Here is a 21276-nt window from a genome sequence, read left to right as displayed (position 1 = left end):
GCGCAGTGCATTCACTTCTTGGATATATTACATGATTTAATTGAGAAAAAAAATGTTTGCACTGTTTTTCCTGAGTTAACGACATTATTATCTCAGAATTATTGTAAAAGCTTTCATGAATAAAAACTCCCCTGTTGTTCTGAATTGACAAGATTATTGAGATGTGATTACTGAGAGATTACAGTCTCGTTAATACAGACATAACAACATTTATCCTCAAGTGAATTCACGTAGCCTGGCAACCCACAGCACCAGGGAAATGTCTTAAGAATTATCCATTCACTCATCAACGGAAAGAAACACATCTGCAGTAAATGCTATGAATGCATGTTATTAGAAAACGTGTTTTAACTTGACTTTATTAGACATGGAAAGCATAAAATATGAGACAGGTCACAGTATGTATCCACACGTGTAACCCAACGTCAGCTGGAAATTAAAAATTATAGGGTGATTGCTTGATGATTCTCCCATTCTTATTCATATATAAGATACTCACATGTATAAATAAAACAGAATGACGGTAAACATGCATGTATACAATGTTCAATGTGCACTTCATGGTAAACATTCTTACAAAATAACTTCACTAACTAATTTCTGAGATTAATATGACTGATTAATGATGACATTGCTAATATTACAATGGTTAATTTCACAGTGGCTTTTTTACATGACACTGTAATAACATGAGCAGAAAATGTCAAATACATTTAGCTTTATTGACATTACACAGATTACTGGATGTTCTTTTATACAAATCCTTCCTGAACACACACGTATGATGCATGTTTACATACTTTAGAGGTCAAAGTGCACAGTTTCTACCACTGCAGCACAGCTGAGTCAGATGTGGTTAGTTGGTTGATTGCTTGAGGGCTCATTAGCAGGGATTGTAGGTGTACTGGTCAACCTCTAGCTGTGAGATCACAGCTTCTCCTGTCTGGCCAGATAGTGAACCGGGAAGTGTTTTGCCATCATCAACTCCCTACCTACCTTCAGGCCAACGTTTCTAATGTACTGGGCTGAGGATTACCATTAATTCATGGCATTTAGTCCCCCCCTTCCACAGTTATCTTTTGGCCCTCATTGCCATTCCGGCCTCATAGATAGTCCACTGCAGAGCTGCTCCGGCTGGTAACTTGGCAAACCCTTCCTCTGAGATGTGGTTTATCTTCAGGTAACCCCCAGGCCTGTGCAGAGCCACTCCATGGAGGTGGGAGAAGAGCAGCGGTAAGTCACTTGTCAGTGTGTAGTGAGATACCAGCCTCAGCTCGGTGGGGATGTCTGTCTCCTCAGAGTACTCAAAAATGGCTGCCATGTATTTGGACAGGTCCTGACCTCTGGCTTTGGCTCGGCCCACCTCCTCTCCAATAAGTTGGACGGCTGCATTAGAGTTAAATGTGTTGGACCCAAAGTTCAAGCCCCTGTTTGCCTCCACATCCTCATCGTCGCTCTCTGGCTCTGGAGACTCAGGTCTGTGGTTAAGGCCCTGAGAACAGATCACCAAGATAAAGTCGCTCTCCCGGATCTTCTGGCAGTGCCAGGCCATGCTGCCCTCCTCAGCCACGCTCAGAGAGTCCCACAGGTCCAGGAACACCTCGGAAGAAAAGAGAATACTTAACTCCATTTTTTGTGGACAACATAATCACTAGCACACTGGCAAACTGTTACAGAAATGGTCCTTAAAGTTATGTCCATTACCTGAGTGGCCATGTGCTGCTGTATGAAGGCCCCTAACTGCATGACTGCTTTGACATGAGCGGGGCCATCGTAGCTGCTGTAGCAAATCAGAAGACGAGGCGGGGTCAGCCTGGTACTGGGCAATAATACCATTTCCTCCTGAGTCCCGTTCTCCTGATATTGCTTGATAATATCTGAATAGATTTTAAAAAAAGAACCTGGTTGCATTTCACACACTACCGGTGATGGAAAAGACAGACCTCATCTCTGTCTCTTGGTTTAAAATGAACGATTATCGTGATTTATGATGTATTCGCTTCATCTTTGCACCTGGTTTTATGTCCAGTTCCTTCATCTGTAGCTTGGACCTTCTCCTGGTGAAGACAGACAGTAAGACCACAAGTATGGCCACCACAGCCAGGCACAGTGGAAGCATCAGAGCCAAGGAGAGAGTGAAAGAGAGCGGCAAGTCACCGTCTGGGGGGGGGGGGCGTGATTACATGACAAAGTGTTAGATTAATATCACTTTTATGTCTGTGTGCTAATTATGTAGTGCTGGGAGTAGATTAGCTAAAATAACTGATCTTTGGTCACAGTTCGCCAAAGTGTTGATAGAGATCATTTTTAACTCTGGAGGTACACAGGCCAAGTTTTCATGCTAAGCTACTTGCCTCCTGGTTTTAGTGCTATTATTAGCATGCAGAGATGAGAGAGATTTTGAGGAAATTCTTGACATGTGTTGGACACATGTATTAAATACTGTGTCCAGCACATTATAGACTGTATATACGGTCCAACAGACACTTAATATGTCTACATCTACTCAACAAAGAGTAAGGTGATAGCACCAATATGTGACTTTGATTCTAGGGATCAGCAGCAACAAAACAACCTCCCCTACCTTTCTGAATGTGCATGACCTGAATAGTGAATGGTTTCCTCACTGCATCCACTTGATTAGCTGCAATCTGTTACACAAGAAATATAGAGTTCATTCATCACCTTGTAAAATGTAGTTTGACAAGATAACCTTAAATCGTACATGAGTAACTGGTCAATAGAGCAACGAGCTGTAAACATTACATCAGGATCACCTTATAGAATTAAGGTATAGCAAACATGTTAGCTAACAGCTGCCTAGTTTAGACACAAAACAACATCAGCATTTATATGGAGTTGTGTTTCTGACCATCTGATGAATATAGGTGGAGATGTTCTCTCCTTTTAGCTCTGTTTTGGTCTCCATCAACTCCTAAGGGCAAATACTTTTTTGTATGTATATAAATACATTGAATAGTTAGGCTTTAACTCAAAGTTCAGACTTTTTCTTGAGCTTTCAACTGTGGTCAAAAGAATTCATGATAACGATATTATCACAATATCTATTGAAAATTTGAAAAAAAAAAAAAAAAAACTTGGTTTATTGTGTTTTGTGTCTTTTTTTATAAGTTATTTTCAAGGCATTTGTGCCTTTATACTGAGAGCAATAGTGAGAGAGAGACAGGAAAGTCAGGGAGAGAGAGAGGGCGTGACATGCGTAGGCCGCTGCCGCACTCTGCCAGGTGAGCCACCAGGAAGCCCTGTGATTGGTCTCTCTTTTTGGCAAAATAATAGTAGGCTGGTGAAGAGAGAGTCTGTAACCATAACTGTACAAAAGCAAACTGAAAACAAACAAACATTTTTTAAAGCATATTTAAACATATAAAAACATATAGCATATCATGTATACAACACACAAAGCCATCTGAGGTTTTTATTCATAAAACAATGCATTTTGGTGGAAAACAGTTCTATAATCAATGTAATGCCAACTATAGATTATCCACTTATTTTACCTCACAAGTGTAATTGGTTCCTTCTTGAAGGTCATCCAGCTGGTAGCTGTGGTGAGTTTTGTTACTGGTGAAATTCTAAGGAAATTGAATTAATGGTTAATACAATTATTAAGTTAAGCTTCATGATCAACTGTTTCTTTAATGTAAGTAACGGAAGAAAGGGATTAATGAAAACAAAGCCACAGAATAAACACTCACTCACAGGTGTTATAACTGTGTATTTCTTCATTCCCTTCGCGTAACAAAGTGAAAAGTAGCTTGTGATGCCCAGGTTTGGGGGAGCCAGGTTAAAGGTCACATTGATAGCAGTCCCCTCCTGCTGGACCTCAACATGTTCAGGGTACCAGTCTGCAAGAATATTAACAGATGTAAAGCTGATCATAGGAAAAACAGATTTAAAAATTTAATTAAGTTTATTTTTCTCTCACCCTTTTTGCACTGCTCAAGACCGTTCTTCTCTGCACACGCTGCAAAACCATGTTGTGCATATTAAAATAAATTGAATTGTAAATAGTCTCACCGAAAGTAAAAAAAATGCGCGCTGTTTAAACAAGCTTCCTGACGACAGAGCATGAGATATATGTATGAATGTACTGTAAACAAGTCAACAGATTTAGATTTTAAAGGTTTCCCTGAAGTAACCACGAGCTCTGAGACGTCCACTGAAACTGTGTGTGCATGTTTTATCTAGCCGACAGCTTAACGGGGGTCTTACAGCGAGTGGAGAAGATCTTGCTGTGGTAGAACTTCTCCCACTCCTCAGGCACCGGCAGAGCCATGACGGTAACAGCATACTGGGACCCAAGGGGGAGGCCGGGGAAAGGGTCCGACTTGTACACCTGTAGAACACAGCAGCAACCATGACCTTGGTTTTGTTTAAACACGCTGCACACTTTTATCTGTGCACAGGTTTTGGTGATAAAGGCACGTTTATTTATATAGCACAGTTAAGACACAAGTGCTGCACAGAAGCCTGGAAATACATTGAATATACAACATTTTAAAACAATAAAAACAAACTTGAATAATTAAAAACATATAAAGTGAGATAACAGTATTTCACAGATACTTTATAAATGGTTGAGGAGAATTTTTCTCTCATATGAAATCTCATTATCAGTTTTTTGCTCTGTTTTCAAGCCTGTCTTGTTTTTCTATCCTGTATTCAATCTTAAAACTGGTTTTGTCTCTATTTGTGTGTTTATCTTTTCGAAGAACATGTTCACTCGTGACAAGATCCACAGAATTTAAATGAGAATACTTGATATTCCTAAAAAATAAAGAAACAAAAAAGTGTAAATGTGAAATATTGACTTAATATGTTGTGTAACATGTGACTATTTGCTTCATATTTTTGTTTGTTTATCTTTCTTTAAGATTGTGACTGGTTATACTCTGAACTGTTTACCTACATCACTGTGTTTATGTGTTGTACTTTTTGTTTATTTACATGTAACAGTCGTAACACTTTTCAAGGAAGTATAGGAACACAAGAAACAGAAATAAAGTAAGTGAACAGCAATACCTGATGATCAGAAATGTGTAAATACAATATGATGTAAAGAGTAGCCATTCTTAAAACAAATTTAACAGGTCTAGATTAGGTTAACTCATGTAGCTTGAGTATTGAATATTGTTTTTATTCAACAGTGTTTGGACTGTACCATTGTCTTGTAACATTATTTAACAAATCTTCTCATTGTCACAGCTAAGGCAAACTCATATATAATGATACTAGAACCCTAAACCACCTGTTGTAATTAAACTGAGGCCGGGTTATCCTGAAGATCTGGATGACGAAGTTAGAGCTTAACCTGATATGTAATGTTGTCTGGATTAACATCCCTACAACTGGGCCATAAATATAACAACCCACATTCATCAAGAATATTTTTATCCCTGGAAATCCAGTGTGTGTGACATTAACTGTTTTAATACAGTAGCAAACTAAACACAGCGCACAATAATTTTCCATGTTCTTTTTACTGGATTTTATGTGTATGTGATTTGAATATCAGTAGCCCACGTGCTGCTCCACCTCCATCTCCAGTTTGTGTGGAGCTTGCTTGTCTTGCCTGTGCTTGTGTGGGATTCTGACTGCCGCCCATTGTTGTGAGCGTGTCCAAATGGAGTTTGATGTGATTGCTCGTAAATTTCTTCAGGACGTGCTCGTAGTGACAGGCAACATTAATGACACTTATGATTTCTTACAGCTTTTGGATCAACTTCAGTGTAAATTTTACATCTGTTTACTATCAAGACATTTTGTATTTCCATTTCTGGGGATGGTGATGCCACTGTGATCTCACAGTAAATACAGCATGTCTAATTTTGCAATCAACAGGTCATAAATTGTGGGTCTGACTAACTGACTGCAACGTTCCTTCCTGTGAGCCAACACCAGAGGAACTCTGCGGTTCTAATAACAATTCATGTTGTCAAACAGCATACCAGACAGAAAAAAGAAAGAAAAAGAGCCAAAGACCAAAGTGAGTGGGGCCCTTCCTACCCTTTGAGCATGTGAAGCTGGGAGGGAGAGGTTACGCTGGAATAAAAAAAGCTGACAGGCAATAGTGGCCCCTCCCAACACCTGGAGGGAGACCTGAAAGCCTCGCAGGAAGGCGATCCCTGCAGCAAACACAACAGGGACGGAGTGAAATCAGTGTCACACACTCAGTGGCAATCCATCATCAAAGTTGCATATATACATACTCCAATTTCAAAAACATGTCCGCGCTGCATGTGCTACAGCGGCTCAGTGCATGGTCAATTAAGCATGGTCAAGTTAACATGTAAGTCTGTTACACTGTCACCTGTCATATGGGACGATCAGCTGAGCTTTCTCTCATGCGATTTACCTCTCAATAATAATTCACTGAAAGTCACCTGAAATAAATTTTGTTAATGTCAAACCCTTGTGGGAGGTAACTCATGACATCTGACATGATGAATGAGTTTCAAAACTGGCTGGGATTTTAAAAGTTAACGCTACGTGTCCTTATAACAACTGCAAACTGAGACTGGTTTTAAAATAGATGTGAGTGTTTAGTCGTCAGCCCTAATCAACAAACCATAGTAACTGGGCTTCCAGGAGACAACAATAGTGTCAGAAGTCGGGCTCGGCTCATGGACAGATTCAACTTTCACTTCATTTGGCGCCTGGACATAGTGCTGGCAGATTTTAGTGTCTATGTCTCCTAGCAACTCAAAACACGGCCATGGTATACAACCTGAGGAGAAATAACAACAGATACACATGATGTGAAAGTATTTAAGACATTTTCAGTAATCATTTTTTGGCAGTTTATAAGTAGACATTCAATAATGCAAAGCAAACTGGATATTTAAGCAAGACTAGTCTACAGCTATGTGAGGCTGTAGTTGCTAACCTACGTATGTTCAGCAGCTAACATTTAGCTATCGTTACACCAACTTTGTTTAGTTCAATTTTATTTGTACAGCACCAAATCATAAGACACATATCTCTAGGTACTTTACATGGTAAGGTCAAGACCTTAAAATATAATAGAGAAACCCAACAGCTCCCACAGTGAGCCAGCACTGAACAGTGGGGAGTTTATAGTGTTAGCATGCTAACATTTACTAATAAGCACTAAACACAAAGTTGAGCCTAGGCTGATGGAAAACCACAAATGTCGACGGTGACTCTAGAAGAAAAGTCTGTGGTTCTCATCCTCACGGGATGACAAGTATCTGTACAAAGTTGAATGGTTATCCATCCAGCAGTAGTTGATATACATATACTACACACACACTAAAGGTTGAACTTTAGTTTCTCTTCTGTCATCTGCTGTTCATTGTAATAACAGAGACAATTGTCATTTGTGTTTATGACCTCAGCAGTGAAAACTTGTAATACCCTTGGCTCTTTCAGCTAACCTGTGTTTAAATGCTATGATGGAGTGCAAACAATATGACGGTTTCAGGTTAAGGGCATGCAGGATAGAGACCTTTAGTGCAATGTAATACATTTAGCTTTTCTAAGTGCATTCTGGGTTGTAACACAGTTTCTCAGTGTAATTAGTTGGAATGCAGACATTTGCAGGATTGGCTGTGGGTCCGTGCAGCCTGTCGGGATCAGACTTACTTCCAAATGCTGCAACAGAGTTAAAACCCAGAGCCTGCTTGACATCACTTCTGGTTATTCTGCAGTATTCACATTCTGGCCTTCCCTGCAGAAGAGACAGTAATAATGAATTCAGACAAAGAAACTCCTTGTTTTGTGTCAGGTGATGAACAACCCAAATAAATAAAGGTCATTTAAAAACATGAAGGAACATAGGAAGGACAATAAAAATACTGTTTATAGCTGCAGGTTTTTTGTTGACCTGAACTTAAACGTTACGTTAGAATTGCTGTAAACAAGCTCATGATTGTGAACATTCACTGTTCAGCTGCCAAGAGAACAAACGACTGGGTCAGACGCAATAAAAAGAAAGAACACTCTGCTTACACAAGTGGGAAATTAGGAATTTAATAGCAACAACAAATACATGAGCTAAGTGCCAAATAATAATAAAACTAGAAATAAGCTGATAATAACATCATTAAAGGAAGTGTTTATGGAAATGTTTAAGAGGGGTGTGCCCAGGCCACATAGCTTTCTCAATTGCTGCTTCAAAACGAGGGAAATCCCATCATTCCTTCACCCAGCTGGACATCTTTCCATTTCGGTTGGGAGTCAATTTAAAATGCACTTCTACTTCTCGGCAACTGGGCCGAATGTAAAAGCAGGAGTAAGCTTCAAATGACACCTTCTTTTCAGATTGTTGGAAAAACGTATCTTCACTGTCATTTCTTTATTATTTTATTTCAGTTTTACTTTACTTACTTTATTTTACAGAAAATAATGATATCTTATATAGAGATATCTCAGGAGTTTGAGGTGGTAATTCTAGTTTCTTTTGTTTTCTCCTTTCTTTTATTCTGCTCTCTCTTTCTCTGTGCTATTAAGTGTTTAAGACATTAAGAAACAAATAATTCAACCTAGAATTAGACCTGTTGCCGACACGGAGGCATGAACAAACAGTACATGATCTTGAAGAGGAATATAGTATACGATGAGCCAAGTACAGATCAAGTAAGGGTCTTTGTTATTTCCAAACATCTGCAGACACTTACACGAGTGGCTGAAACCCTCTATCAGCCGTGAATTTCCTTTTGTGGGAAATCATAAACAATACTAATGATGAAAATGTGGTTCCTTTTAACAGCCGTCACATCAAGGAAAAAGTCAAATGTACTTCTCTAAAATGTAGTGGAAGTATAAAGTATGAAATTGAATTACAAATACTTCAAAACTGCACTTGAGTAAATGTTCTCACTTGACGTTTAGTTTGTTAAAAGTTTTCACATGACATCAGTTTTACACATTCAGATACTGATAAATCAGAACAGGATTTCTAAGAGATGATTAATCTCTTTCATATGTATTTGTTCCAGCTGCCTCGGGGGAAACAGGTGACAGTAATTGTTTCAACACAGAACCAAGCTGCAGCTGATACTGGTTACTTTTCAGATCATATTTTTACATGAAAAAACATATGTGGGGTAAACTATCAAATTCAAATATAAATCAGTATCTGGGGGCCCATTGTTACAGGTTTCAGATGTCTGCCAGTTGTTTGCAGCTCAACCAAATTATTCTCCCTCTGACCCTCTCACATGGTTTCATTTAAATCATTGCTCCAGGCCCAGGGTGGTACTGTTATCAGATATTTCACAAAAAGCAAACAGGAAGAGGAATGACAAAAGAAAAATTACTATGATCTTTTCTTTCATCTCATGACCCAGATTTATCTGATGACCCTTTGGTGGGACCCGACCCCTCGGCTGGGACCCACTGGACTACTTTAGGTAAAGTAAATATAAAAGATGAAGATGAACTTATATGTTTGTATCTTTAAGTACATTCAGCTGATAATACTTGTATAGAATGATTTCTATCAGTGCTTGAGTATTTTTTTCATTGCTGTTTTGGTGCCTTTATTTAAGTAAAAGGGTCTGAGTACGTCTTCCACCTCTGATAAACACTGACAACTTGCCCTGCAGGTTTAGAGACCTTAACTAGACTAACAGGTGGAGAAAATGAGAGGAAGAAATGCTGCGTCTGCCTGAGGCATGAGAGAGAAACACTATGTGTGTGTGTGTGTGTGTGTACGCACATGTATGCTGGTTCACACAAAGGTAGTTAAACTGTCAAGTGAGGTAATAGCCATCAGAAGTCTCAGTAGCCTAAATACCGACTTGCACGCAAGCTGATGAGATGCCATAATCAACGTGCTTAGCATGCGTGCTACAACTGAGAAGTGAAGGATCAGAAAAGACAACACCTACAAGAGTTTTTTTAACAACTCTGTGTGTGTGTGTGTGTGTGTGTGTGTGTGTGTGTGTGTGTTTACACTCAGTAGCCACACAAGAGACGAAAGAGGTTTGTTGTTTCTTAAACAATGAAAATAAAATCCTACTCTATTCACAGAATGAAAGAAGTTGACATGCAGCCAAAGAAAAAACTATAACCTTAGAGTTCAGGTCAACATGGCAACCTCGCATTCTTCATCTGTCAATTTACGGTTTCTGAATGTTAATGACTCTCTGTCACAGGCTGCAGCACACAGAGGCTCACATAAGCGATGGCATCATAATCTACTGCCTGGAGTAACCTATTTGAGTCTATGTGAATTATATGTCATTTCAAACAGAGCTGAGAAAGACCAGGTAAGATCATGCGTCACAAGAGCCTGATTTACAAGTTTCAGCAAAGGTGGATTTTTTATCGCCTCTTGTAGATACAGGATGTGGGCAATACAGGGCTTTGCAGTACAACCTTTCCTCAGTGAAGAGACATAAATATCATCCTCGAGAGGAACAGGAATTTTCAGAAAGAGTAGTAAATACTCAAGCCCCTGCTGTTTTCTGTCAGGAAAACATGAACCCTCCCTCTTAAAGATCTAACATATCTTTCTAGACTTACACTTGTTGAATACAACTTGTGACTCCTCCTAAGTAAAGCTGTTTTTTTTTTCATCACAAGCTGCATATGTGGCTTGGAGGTACATGCTCTAGCTTATAACCAGATCAACCAAGGAATTAGATATTTTTTTCTGCTCCTTTGTGGTCAGGTGTATTTTTCTAATAATTGACATTAAATAAAGCAAAGATTAATTTTCTAAACTTGTTACATTTATATCCCAATTTGACAAAACTACTGGGTTTGACAGAGGACAGACAATGTAGCAGGTAAAGACCCCACGAATCTAATGTTTGCAGTTTCACAAATGTTCAGAACATTTTCTAATGGACATTAAACCATAAACAGTAGGTTTGCTGTCTGAGCTCCTCCACTGTACGCAACAGCCAAAATAAACAGATGCAGCTGGAAGAGACAGCATGTTTTATAGCAGAGCAGCCCTCACCAGTAGTTTACTCCCTGTCAGTTGTAACATTTTATTAGCTTGGTTACACAGAAATCCTCCTGGATTAGACACCCCAATACAATATCGGTTACACAAAACTGTAGCACAAAGCTTCCACAGAGTATATATATATATATAAATAAACGTAGAGCAGGTGTAAATCTGGCTCACCTGTCGAATACAGTCCAGACTGCAGTCCTGAGGAATGATAGCAGCGCCTGCGACATCATCTTGAGCCCAGAGAGGCTGACTGAGTGTCAAGAACTGGTACAAAACTAGAGCTGCCCTCCACATGCTGCTACAGCCAGCATGACATTGTCCAACTGACCTAAAACTCACAGACACACACACACATATATATATATATATATATATATATATATATATATACAATGACCTGGACTTGTAAGAAGCCAGCAGTCGCAAAGTGAAACCTGTTGTGTCTTCAGCCCCATGTGAGTGACAGGAGCGAGGGAGGAGGGAGCAGGACGTTGAGGGGTGTGGTGTGTGTAGGCTACGGGTGGAGGTGCGGCCAGCGAGCTCACTGTACATGTTTTAACAGTTTCGAAGCCACACTGGATTCTTTTCGTGATTTGGGAGCAGGAGACAGTTTCCGCTTTCAAATACAACTAGGATATCAAAGAGAGCATATTCACATTCAACACACAGGAGTGTTGGTGCCAAATGCAGTAAAGCTTTAGTCATTAGTCCAGGTTCCTTTTATTAAGCACAGATGATGCAATATGTTTTTTGAGCTATATACATATGGATGTGGGCTTGTTTTCACAGGAAACATTGCATTGGTAATTCAAATAACTTTGGGGGAAAAAATAGTATTTCAAATACCAAGTAAAATCATGAATCATAGTTTATCAAATCTTGATGAAAAGCACTAATGAACTATGGTGTAACAGTGTAAAATGAGATGGAAATTAACAACAAGAGTTTGCACAATGGATTCCAGAGAGAGGAGGGGAGAGCCGTTTCATCGAATCTGAAAAACAAAAAGAAAACAAAATGTGGGGTTACTCACACACATCATGACCTAAACTGATATGTTGTAGCGTGCCCATGCAAGAGAGGATGGCAGCTCCACCAGGACTCACTCCCTCAAAATGCAACACACACACACACACACACACACACACACACACACACACACACACACACACACACACACACACACAGTTTCTTATCGAGTTCCCCCATGGAAATAAATAAAATGAAATAAATAATTTACTGCTTTGGGACATGAACACAGGTTTTGACTGAAGATTTATTTCATTGTAAAAAATACTGGAGTAGTTCTGTCAGGCATGTGCAGAATTCACGAGTGGTCCGGACCTGTCAGACAGATAAGAGATCTCTCTGCAGGGCAAACCCTAATTTGACCTCACATCATAATGACTGTATCTGGAGTAAATATGACACCGAAATTTTATCAATATTACTTATTGCAAAATCAACATTGTGCTCAGCATATATATATATATATATACACACACACACATACATACATGCATATATATATTTAAAAAGAGATTTAAAGTCAAATTTCAGCACAGAAACTTTAGAGTAGATGTTGAGAAAGTCTATGACTGTGCACTCAGCTGTCTCAGGTTCTTAATGCATCATCCTCTGTTACACCTGATGATGCAGCAACACCTACTATCATATTATTATGCTAATATCGCCAGGATTGTCACATGACCACCTCTCATATTAGTTATTTGTTCTTTTCACATCTAACTTCATGTTAAATCCTTCTCTCTTTACGAGTGTCGCAGTGCGGAGCTGCTCTGACGACACGTCTCTGGTCCTCTGTACTGACAATGCTACTGCTACATCGGCCTGCTGATTTGTGACAGCAGGACTTAACGCTCCATGTTGTGAACCTGCTGTTTTCACTCACGAACGTGAACCTGAAGCCAGGAGTTTTAGTCACGGACAACTCTGTGAACTGACAAATGGCGGTTCTCCTCTCTGATCATGGACGGTAGAAGAGGCTTGACAAACACGGTCTCTCTTTCCAAATCATGAACTTCAGTGGCCTCAGGGCAGTTTATCATCCTCTGTTTCTGAACGCCGTTATTTATCTCTCCCGTGTATTCACGTTCATTTTTGCCTCAGGTCGTACACTCTGTGTTGCTTCACTAGTGTTTTTGGCCACGCCTGGTTTGAAGCACCAGTAGAAGTGGCCGTAATGGACAAAATTAATTAGTTAATTAGTTAGTTGTGTTTCTGTCCACCTGCTGAATCTAAGTTCAAGTTGATCTCTTTTAGTTTCTACCAACTCCTGAGGAAAATATCTGGCTCTTTGGCGGCTAAATGCTCCACTGTACATTTTAAGCTGAATTTATTACATTATCAATTGTTTCGTCAGTTTGTTTGTTCTGTTCTTGTTGTTGTCTCTTCTTAGACTGTACATCACAATCAATGCATTTCAGTATACATATAGTATTTTACTCTAATTTCATATCTGTAGTGTATTGTGGTTTTTATGATTATGTAAAACGACTATTTTAATTACACTGCACATGTAAAAGCCCCACTAGTGGCAAGAGTTGAAAATTAGCAATAGCTATAAAGGCTTTGTATTGGAACTGTGTTAAACTGCGTTAAATAGAATCAATAAACTAAACTAAACTAAGCTGGGTTTATCAGATTCTTTAAAAACAGCTGCCTCCTACTGAAAAAAAAGTCGATTTACCATGAAAATCAAATTAAAATGGAAAAAACAGTGTTTTAGCAGAGTGATAACGTTTGAGATTAGATGGGACCTTGAACGTTCCCTTCAGGGAAATGAAGTAATTTGCTGCTGAAAATGAAGCGTGTCGACATTTAGCAAAAAAATGATTCTCACTGTGTATTTGTCCCATTTCTTCTCAGGGTCGTACGGCTCCCAGCGACTGGCAGGGAAGATGTGCTTGTTCTTCTCGTACCAGCTCCTCAGCACCACTTTACCTGCATGAGACTTCAGGCCAAAAGAGCACAACTCAGTTACTTTTCACGTGACTTTTAAATGTAGGCAAAGTCCAGGTCGGACTCATCTTTATGGGCAGAACCCATCATTGGCATCCCAGGTGTTTCACATCTGTATCTTGAATTGTAGTGTTCAGTGAGTTTTAAAATAATAACTGCCCGTGTAAATTACGAGGGAGAGGGCTCATGTTTGAAGAATTTAGTCAGAATAAAGATGCAAGCAAGAAAGTGTCTGCCATGTGGATAGTGAAGAACATGAAATATGACTTTGCACAGAGGGAGGCACCAATAAAATAAATAAATACATGACTCTGCACGTTGACTTGTTCTACTTTGCCCAGTGGCATGAGAAGTTGGCTTCACAGTCACATCAGCTACTGCTGCATTTTGAATATGAATCGTAGAAATCAGTTTTGCAAGAAAATTACATGAAAAAATCTTATATTTTGTTCCTTGTATCATGTTTCAGCCCATCGTTTTTTTCCAACACAAATCGAAAGAAATCTATTGGTCATCTCAGTTTCTTTTAGCTTCATGGTTGACATTGGTTCATTGTTCACTTTCTCGTAATCTCCTTATCTACCTCACCTCATCTTTCTCTACAGTGGCGTCGTTCACAAGTCGAATGTCATCGTGGACGTCAAAGCTGAACAGCGGACCTGTGGGAAAAAGATCAACTGAGTGAAAAAGCAGGAAACACAACAGGAAAGAACTACACATTGTTCCATATGTTGTGCCTTTTCACTTCTAAAAACAAATCAAGAGACACCATATCACTGGTCTGGATGCTGGTGGAGTTCACTTACCAGATTTGCCTCTGGCTTTGGTCACGATGAAGTCGTAAAAACTGTGGTGCTAAATGAGACAAAATGAGAAAGGACGAAGATATTTAAAGACTGAAAAACACCATTTAAACAGATGATCTCACAAAATACTTTCTTCATTGCCTCATGTCTGGTTCAGTTATTAGTGCTGTTACAACTTTATTGGACTAAAGCGTGAAATCTACCAGTGCAGCCAGAAAGTGCATCTAGAAATGTGTCTTTATGACTGCTGGACCGTGAAAAGGTGCAGAATCTGCTGGAACACATTAATGCTATAAGAGGTGAAATGAAGCAAATCAAAACACAGTGAAGCAACAGTGAAGCAACAGTGAAGCAACAGTGAAGCAACAGTTCAGGTTTCAGTAATTGACAGTAATTAAACACAAACAAGAACTTACATGTGGGATTATGAGATCCTCTTTGATGTACATCAGCTGCTCCACTCCAGCAGACCTGCACAGAGGAGACATTCAGTCCAGTGAACATAAAGTGTAACATTATGTGATGGTCCATTCCAGATGAAAGACGGACCCATTTCTCTAGTTTTGAGGGATTTGGTAACTATGGCAACTCCTAGTGGTAGTAACACAGACAGCAAATGCTTAACTTCATCATAGCAAAGTTTAAAACTGGACGGGCTGTTCTCAAGGTCCAGAATCATTTTCAATTCTTGATATAGACATTAAATTGTCTTGTCAGTGTATACCTGATAAAACAGCTGACGTTTCACTTCCCAAAGGTGTTGGATGGGGTTGAGCTCAGAGCTCAGTGAAGAACCAGTAAAACATTTCTTTCTGAGCCCGGCTTTGTGCACAGTGAAGTTGTCGTGTTGAAACAGCAATGGGCCAAACACAAAGTTAAAGGCGGAACAGAGGTACTCAACCTTTTTTGGCTTGTGAAGCTTTATATAACTACCTATGAATCCTCACAGATTATGGTCTTACACCACATTAATATCACAGTAGTAGAATATGAAAAATGCAGGCCAGAGGGGAGAGGGGGGCAGTGATCAAGGCTCTGGGCAGGCCAACACAAACAGACATACAACTAGAATTACCGCCTCGTGGCTGTTTCCCTCCCCCACTCAGACTGCTTCCAGATTACATCCCTGTTTATCCAGAGTCAAAAAATATTACTATTACCATTTGTGTGAACTTTTGTCATAATTTCTGTGTGAACTCTTGAGTAATAGCTAAAAAGTGTTTCATGAGGTCACATTTGTACCAAATTTGAAGAAATTCCCTCAAGGCGTTACGGAGATATTGCTTTCACAAGGCCAGAATCATGTTTTGTGAGGTCACCGCAACCTTGACCTTTGACCTTTGACCACCAAAGTCTAACCAATTCATCCTTGAGTCCTAGTGAATGTTTGCGCCAAATTTTAAAGACGTTCCGTCAAGGTGTTACTGAGATATCGGCTTTGTCTGCCGCCGGCGCGGAGACATAAAAATGCAGGTGATTTTTTCAGCAAGGTGCACAGTGTATCACAGCCCTGTTCTACCCTGCAATCATTGCAATAAAAAAATAAAAAAATCTGCAACAAAAACTTTCCGTAGTTGTAATCTCCTGTCTCCTGTCCCAGTACTATGAGCCGCTGGGCGTCTGAGAGTAAAAAACATATAAAACAAGCTCATCTTTAAAAGCACGCTCGTTAAGTGATATTTAATCTAAGCATGAAATTAAATCCTGCTTTTATTTGGCAAAACAGAAGAATGAAAAGATTTATTTATTAGCCTCATAAATTTCCCTTTGGATTTTCATTTTACATTTCATCATGTCAAAGATGGTGTACAATGGTACATTCTTAGAAAACCTCCTAATGTTTAACTAGTCTTCAGCAAAACAAGATTTTACTCTTAGCACCTGGTGATTAGCTGCCTCAGGCTAAGTTTTCATTCAGTTTTAAATTTGTTTTGAGTTTCCTGGAAACATGGCCTGACACATGCAAACCTTTAAGCCAAAGACTGCTTCTTGTCAATGTGGATATGACTGCTTCCAGAGGCACTTATTAGTAACTTGTTAGTCCTGCTCCAATTGTTCTGGATTAGCCTCATAAATTTTCCCCTTTATTTCATGTCACTGCCAGTTACATTCTTAGAAAAGCTGCTTTCCACAATAAAAGGAAAGAGTGCAACTAAGGACAACTGGAAAACAGACAGATGGAAATCAGGAGCTGACCAATCTGTCTGACCTGTCACGTTACAGTTTCTGAGTCTTACGCACATTGGAAACAGATAAAAGAAAATGCAAAGAAAAAGCCAAATGAATTGGAAAGCCAGCTGGTTCACAGTTGGCTTTCCAGTTCATCCCATGTGTTGGATGGGGTTCAGGTCTGAGCTCTGTGAGAGTAACAGTCTGTTTGGTAACAGAGGAAATCGCAGAAGGATGACGACATATCATTATCATGGCTTTGACTCATTCATTCATTCGTTAATAGTGTTAGTACATGTTGAGTTGAAACTCTTTGCCTCACCTGAGCTCACTGAAGTCCTTCCTGAGGACCTCCAGGGCCCTCTGCAGGAAGTTCTGGATGGTATTACCCTTCTTCATCTGCAAAGAGGGATTATGGGAATGTGTAATGTTATGTCTCTATAGATTCAGCCCAGTTATCAAAACTCTACAGAGTGTGTGTTGCAGTACAGCAAAAAAAAAAGGTGACTTGCCACGTCCCCATGAATTAGTGTTGAAGCTCATCGTGCTTTACCTTGACAGTCTTACGATGTCCAGAACCATCCCAGTAGCTGAATGTAATCTCAATCTCCTCGCCTGGGGACAAAGACACACCATTATTACACTGAGAGTGTGAGTGTGTTCATGTTTGTACTCACAGCAGTGAATAGCCAGGGAAGTGAGGAAACCTCCAAAGCTGAGACATTAGTCAGATATGGGACATTGTCATCTGAATGTTTGCTTGTGATTATAGTTAAAACATAGATACAATGCTGGATTTAAATATCCCATATTGTATTAAGGTAGATTTCCATGTCTTTTTTGATTATAAAGTAGGTGTGTGTGTGTGTGTGTGTGTGTGTGTGTGTGTGTGTGTGTGTGTGTGTGTGTGTTTTGATGTCCTGACACTCACTCTTAATCTTCTCCTGTTTGAGCTCCCACTCCTGCCTGAGTTCCTCTCTGAGACGATTCTCTTCCTCCTGAACACACAAACAGGTGTAGTGAAAAGATCAGTTTATATCAGAGGACCATGTTGCACTTGCATGAAATTAAAGATTGGACTCAAAACAAATCACCTGTCACAGTATGAAAATAAAAAATATACTAGTGTATTAACTGTATGAGTGAAAATTCCCCCACTCACAAGTAGCATATGGGTAAAGTTATGTTGACCTAACTTAGAGCTATAAACGCCACTGGTCTTTATAGTTTTTATTTACAATGAGATGACACACACAGAGCAAAACACATCCTGAGCAACATGTAAAGCATAGATTATAATAACCAAGTAGGATTTGTATGTCTGAAAAAGTCTCAAACAAGTGTGATTCCCATTGACCTCACCTCTCTGTCTCGATCGGGAAGGAAACTTGTGTCCACATCTGGGTTTTTCCCCAGTTTCTTCTTAGCTGGAACATCTGTGAGACAAAAAACACACTACCATCTATCCCACACTCCACAATCAACCCATTTTGTTTTGTTTGTTTCATCTGCACAAAACCCAATAAGTTGTGGCTCGCAGCATAGCATGGGGTATGTCCAGGCCTCCACTAGACTCTCATGGTGACAAGACCCCCCCATTGCTAGCTTAATTTTTAACATAAAGACATCAAAGTGGCATCAGCCTTCTCATCTAACTTAGATAAAAGTATTTACCCAAAATGACAAACTATTCCTTTCAGATCAAAGCAGTGCCTTAGAACAATCATATGGAGCCGCAACAGATTAACCATATACTGTTGGACCAAAGCAGACACACACAGAGCACAGATGAAAACAGCTTATTCTCAGTCCTGTTCTGCTTCTAATATCATCAGTACTCACAGTCCTGCTCTTCTTCCTCATTTTCCTCTTCTTCATCTTCTTCGTCTTCAGGATTAAAGGACAAACTAGCTATTTTCCTCTTCTGTTCCTCTTTTCTCTTCTTCTCTTTCTGCTTCTCTAGTTTGCTGTAAAGAGAAGAACACACACAATGAACTACCACAATATGTTTTTAATAAACAGTTTTAGTTGAGTTTCCTGGAAACACTGTTTTTGATATACAAACCCTTATGACAAAGGTTGCTCCCCGTTGTAAGGCACAAAACACTCATCAATCCCGCTCTGATTATACTGGATACGCCACATAAATTTGGATTTTACTTTTCATGTTGCAGCTTGTTACATTCTTTCATTCTTACATCCACAATAAAAAAAGTGCAAGTGCAACTAAGGACAACTTTAAAACAGCCTGTTGGAAATCAGGAGTTGACCAAATTGAGTCACTGAGTTACTGAGCCATCAGCAATGTGGAAACAGATAAAAGAAAAGTCTTTGAATACATTCACGCCACAACTCTTACAGTTTTACAATAGTAATGAAAATAATTTAAAGGCTCTATTTGTAATTTTCTTTGCGGCCGAACTTAGCTAGCTGGTTAGCATGCTAACTTCAGTAGAAGAAAATATGTGATATAAACGACAGCTCTTGGTGAGTGAAAGTTAAAAAAAAATGAAGTTTGATGCTGAACTCACAACATTTCTCCTGGACTGGTAAGTAAATAAACAGCTGTTAATGCTAACGCAAACACACACACACACGCACACACACGCACAAATACACACACACAGCCAGACCAGAGACACTGCCCAGCACGCAAACACACACACATAACTACTCAGCACTGTGTCAACAGCCACGGTCTATTTCCTCTGATGGAGAGAGCGTCTTCCACTCTAACACACAGACACACACCTGAGCATAAACACACAGCTTCATGACGAGAAGTGGACTGGACAGCAGTCTGATGCTAATGAGACTGAACATACATGCAGCTACACACTGGGCATTTCTCTGTCATCTGAATTAAAGCTGGAAGGTGACTGAGACAGAGACCGCAGTCTGCAAGTCTGAATACTGATATATGATACACATGTTGATCATGCACAGTGCAGTGAATGAATATATGATTTCCGCTTTTTGCCTTTTTAGGGGGATTTTTCTTTAGCACTTCCACAGATATCATGATGTAGATGATTGTTTTGTAATGTATCAAGTATTGCAGAATCGCTGTACAGTGATACCATCATTATCATAGGGACTGTATTGTATTGTGTTTTCCCCAATAATTTTAGCATTGAGCAGCAACAAATTGTTTTGTCTCTGCTCCACAAAACAGCTGACAAGCGCTGCCACCCTCAGAGACATGTGCTCTACATCAACAACCAAAACCCACTGAGTGACAGTGAGCAAGACATGCACTAGCTACTCACAGCTGGAGTTCCTTGGACTGCTCCTTCTTGGCCAGCTGTTTCTCTCTCTCCTTCACCAGCGCCTCCTGCTTGGCCTTCATGTCATTCAGTGTCACCAGACCTGATCATAAGATAAAATACATAAAAGTGATCAAACAAGAGTAATATGGATATATGCACATTAAAAAAAAACAACCAATTATGTTAAATTCACAAGACACATTTGTTCTCTTTATTTTCATAGTAACACTGCATTGCATTGCTTTCTTTTAAGTGCAGTTATCTCAACCATATCATATGTTAAACTGCTTGGATCACATTGTGTTTCAATACCTAATAATGAGGATTTATGTGCCACAACAGCAAAGATACTCACCAACTGTGCTGGACTTGAGCTCAGCCTCTACAGCATCATAGTGAGCTGAGAATTTCTTATCAATGTTAGACTTGACCATGTTGTCCTGTGAGTAAACAGCAGAGAGCAGGAATAAAGTAGAGGCACTGTGACTGACAGGAGAATGCCTACAAGAGACTGTACTGTAACATCACTGATGGGTGCTTTATTTCACAGGTTATCACTCTGCTATTATCTGTAACGGTGGCCCCTTCACTGACCCGGCAGGTCGCAGGTCCTGGGGCCTCTACATATTATAACGGTTAATTATATTTGACAAGAGACAAGGGGCTGTATTAGCGCGCAGTAACACAAAGTGACCGATAAACACGTTATGATTTAAGGTACAAAAAAAGTTAGGAACCTCTGCGATCTTCTGCTTCAGTTGTTCGAGCTGTTCCCTTTCTTTCTCTCGTTTCTTCATCAGCTGCATGGCTCTTCCAGCCTCGCTGGCTGCTCCTTTGTACTGCGCCATGACACCTTCTTCGTTTCTGACACTCGCTAAGAAGAAATTTTAAAACAGAAACAACGGAAAGTCGAGTTCAACACTAAAATAACACACAGAGATTTCCAGATCCGTGAAAGTAGATCTCACAGCACGTCACAACAAGAAAAATGGCGACGACGAACTGCATGCTGGGTAGTTACTACGCACGTATATATGATGCCTTCAAGTACCTCAGGACATCACGGAATTATGAGAACACAGACCAGCAACCGCAC

At 39.7% G+C, this 21276-nt stretch overlaps 2 protein-coding genes across 3 annotated transcripts; both read right to left on the bottom strand.

Moving 5' to 3' along the window:
• Positions 1-330: 330 nt before the first annotated feature.
• On the bottom strand, positions 331-11617 carry LOC111653215 (interleukin-17 receptor D). Of its 2 annotated transcripts, XM_023403691.2 has the most exons (12): positions 11126-11617; positions 7627-7711; positions 6590-6748; positions 6028-6146; positions 4234-4357; positions 3947-3985; positions 3721-3866; positions 3519-3593; positions 2585-2651; positions 2014-2160; positions 1705-1877; positions 331-1600 (listed from the first exon to the last, which is right to left on the bottom strand). In XM_023403691.2, the coding sequence occupies exons 1-12, from the start codon at positions 11504-11506 to the stop codon at positions 1073-1075; spliced, it is 2043 nt and encodes a 680-aa protein (XP_023259459.1). In that variant the 5' UTR covers positions 11507-11617; the 3' UTR covers positions 331-1072. The 2 variants fall into 2 exon arrangements, with proteins under 2 accessions (XP_023259459.1, XP_087029453.1); XM_087173327.1 differs by lacking the exon at positions 3947-3985.
• A 41-nt stretch (positions 11618-11658) lies between these two features.
• On the bottom strand, positions 11659-21180 carry fam50a (family with sequence similarity 50 member A). Its single transcript, XM_023403692.2, has 13 exons — positions 20918-21180; positions 20536-20620; positions 20181-20280; positions 18754-18878; positions 18274-18347; positions 17843-17909; positions 17465-17526; positions 17234-17310; positions 15159-15213; positions 14743-14791; positions 14525-14595; positions 13818-13928; positions 11659-11948 (listed from the first exon to the last, which is right to left on the bottom strand). Exons 1-13 carry the CDS (start codon positions 21026-21028, stop codon positions 11940-11942), a joined length of 996 nt encoding a protein of 331 aa, XP_023259460.1. The 5' UTR covers positions 21029-21180; the 3' UTR covers positions 11659-11939.
• Positions 21181-21276: the final 96 nt, after the last annotated feature.

The sequence above is a fragment of the Seriola lalandi genome, unplaced genomic scaffold (assembly GCF_002814215.2).
Source record: "Seriola lalandi dorsalis isolate HSWRI2012SDOR001 ecotype SW California unplaced genomic scaffold, Sedor1 jcf7180002054178, whole genome shotgun sequence".
Classification (NCBI taxonomy): Eukaryota; Metazoa; Chordata; class Actinopteri; order Carangiformes; family Carangidae; genus Seriola; species Seriola lalandi.
The sequence above is the reverse complement of the archived record's forward strand: the minus strand, read 5'-3'. Positions and strand labels throughout refer to the sequence as shown.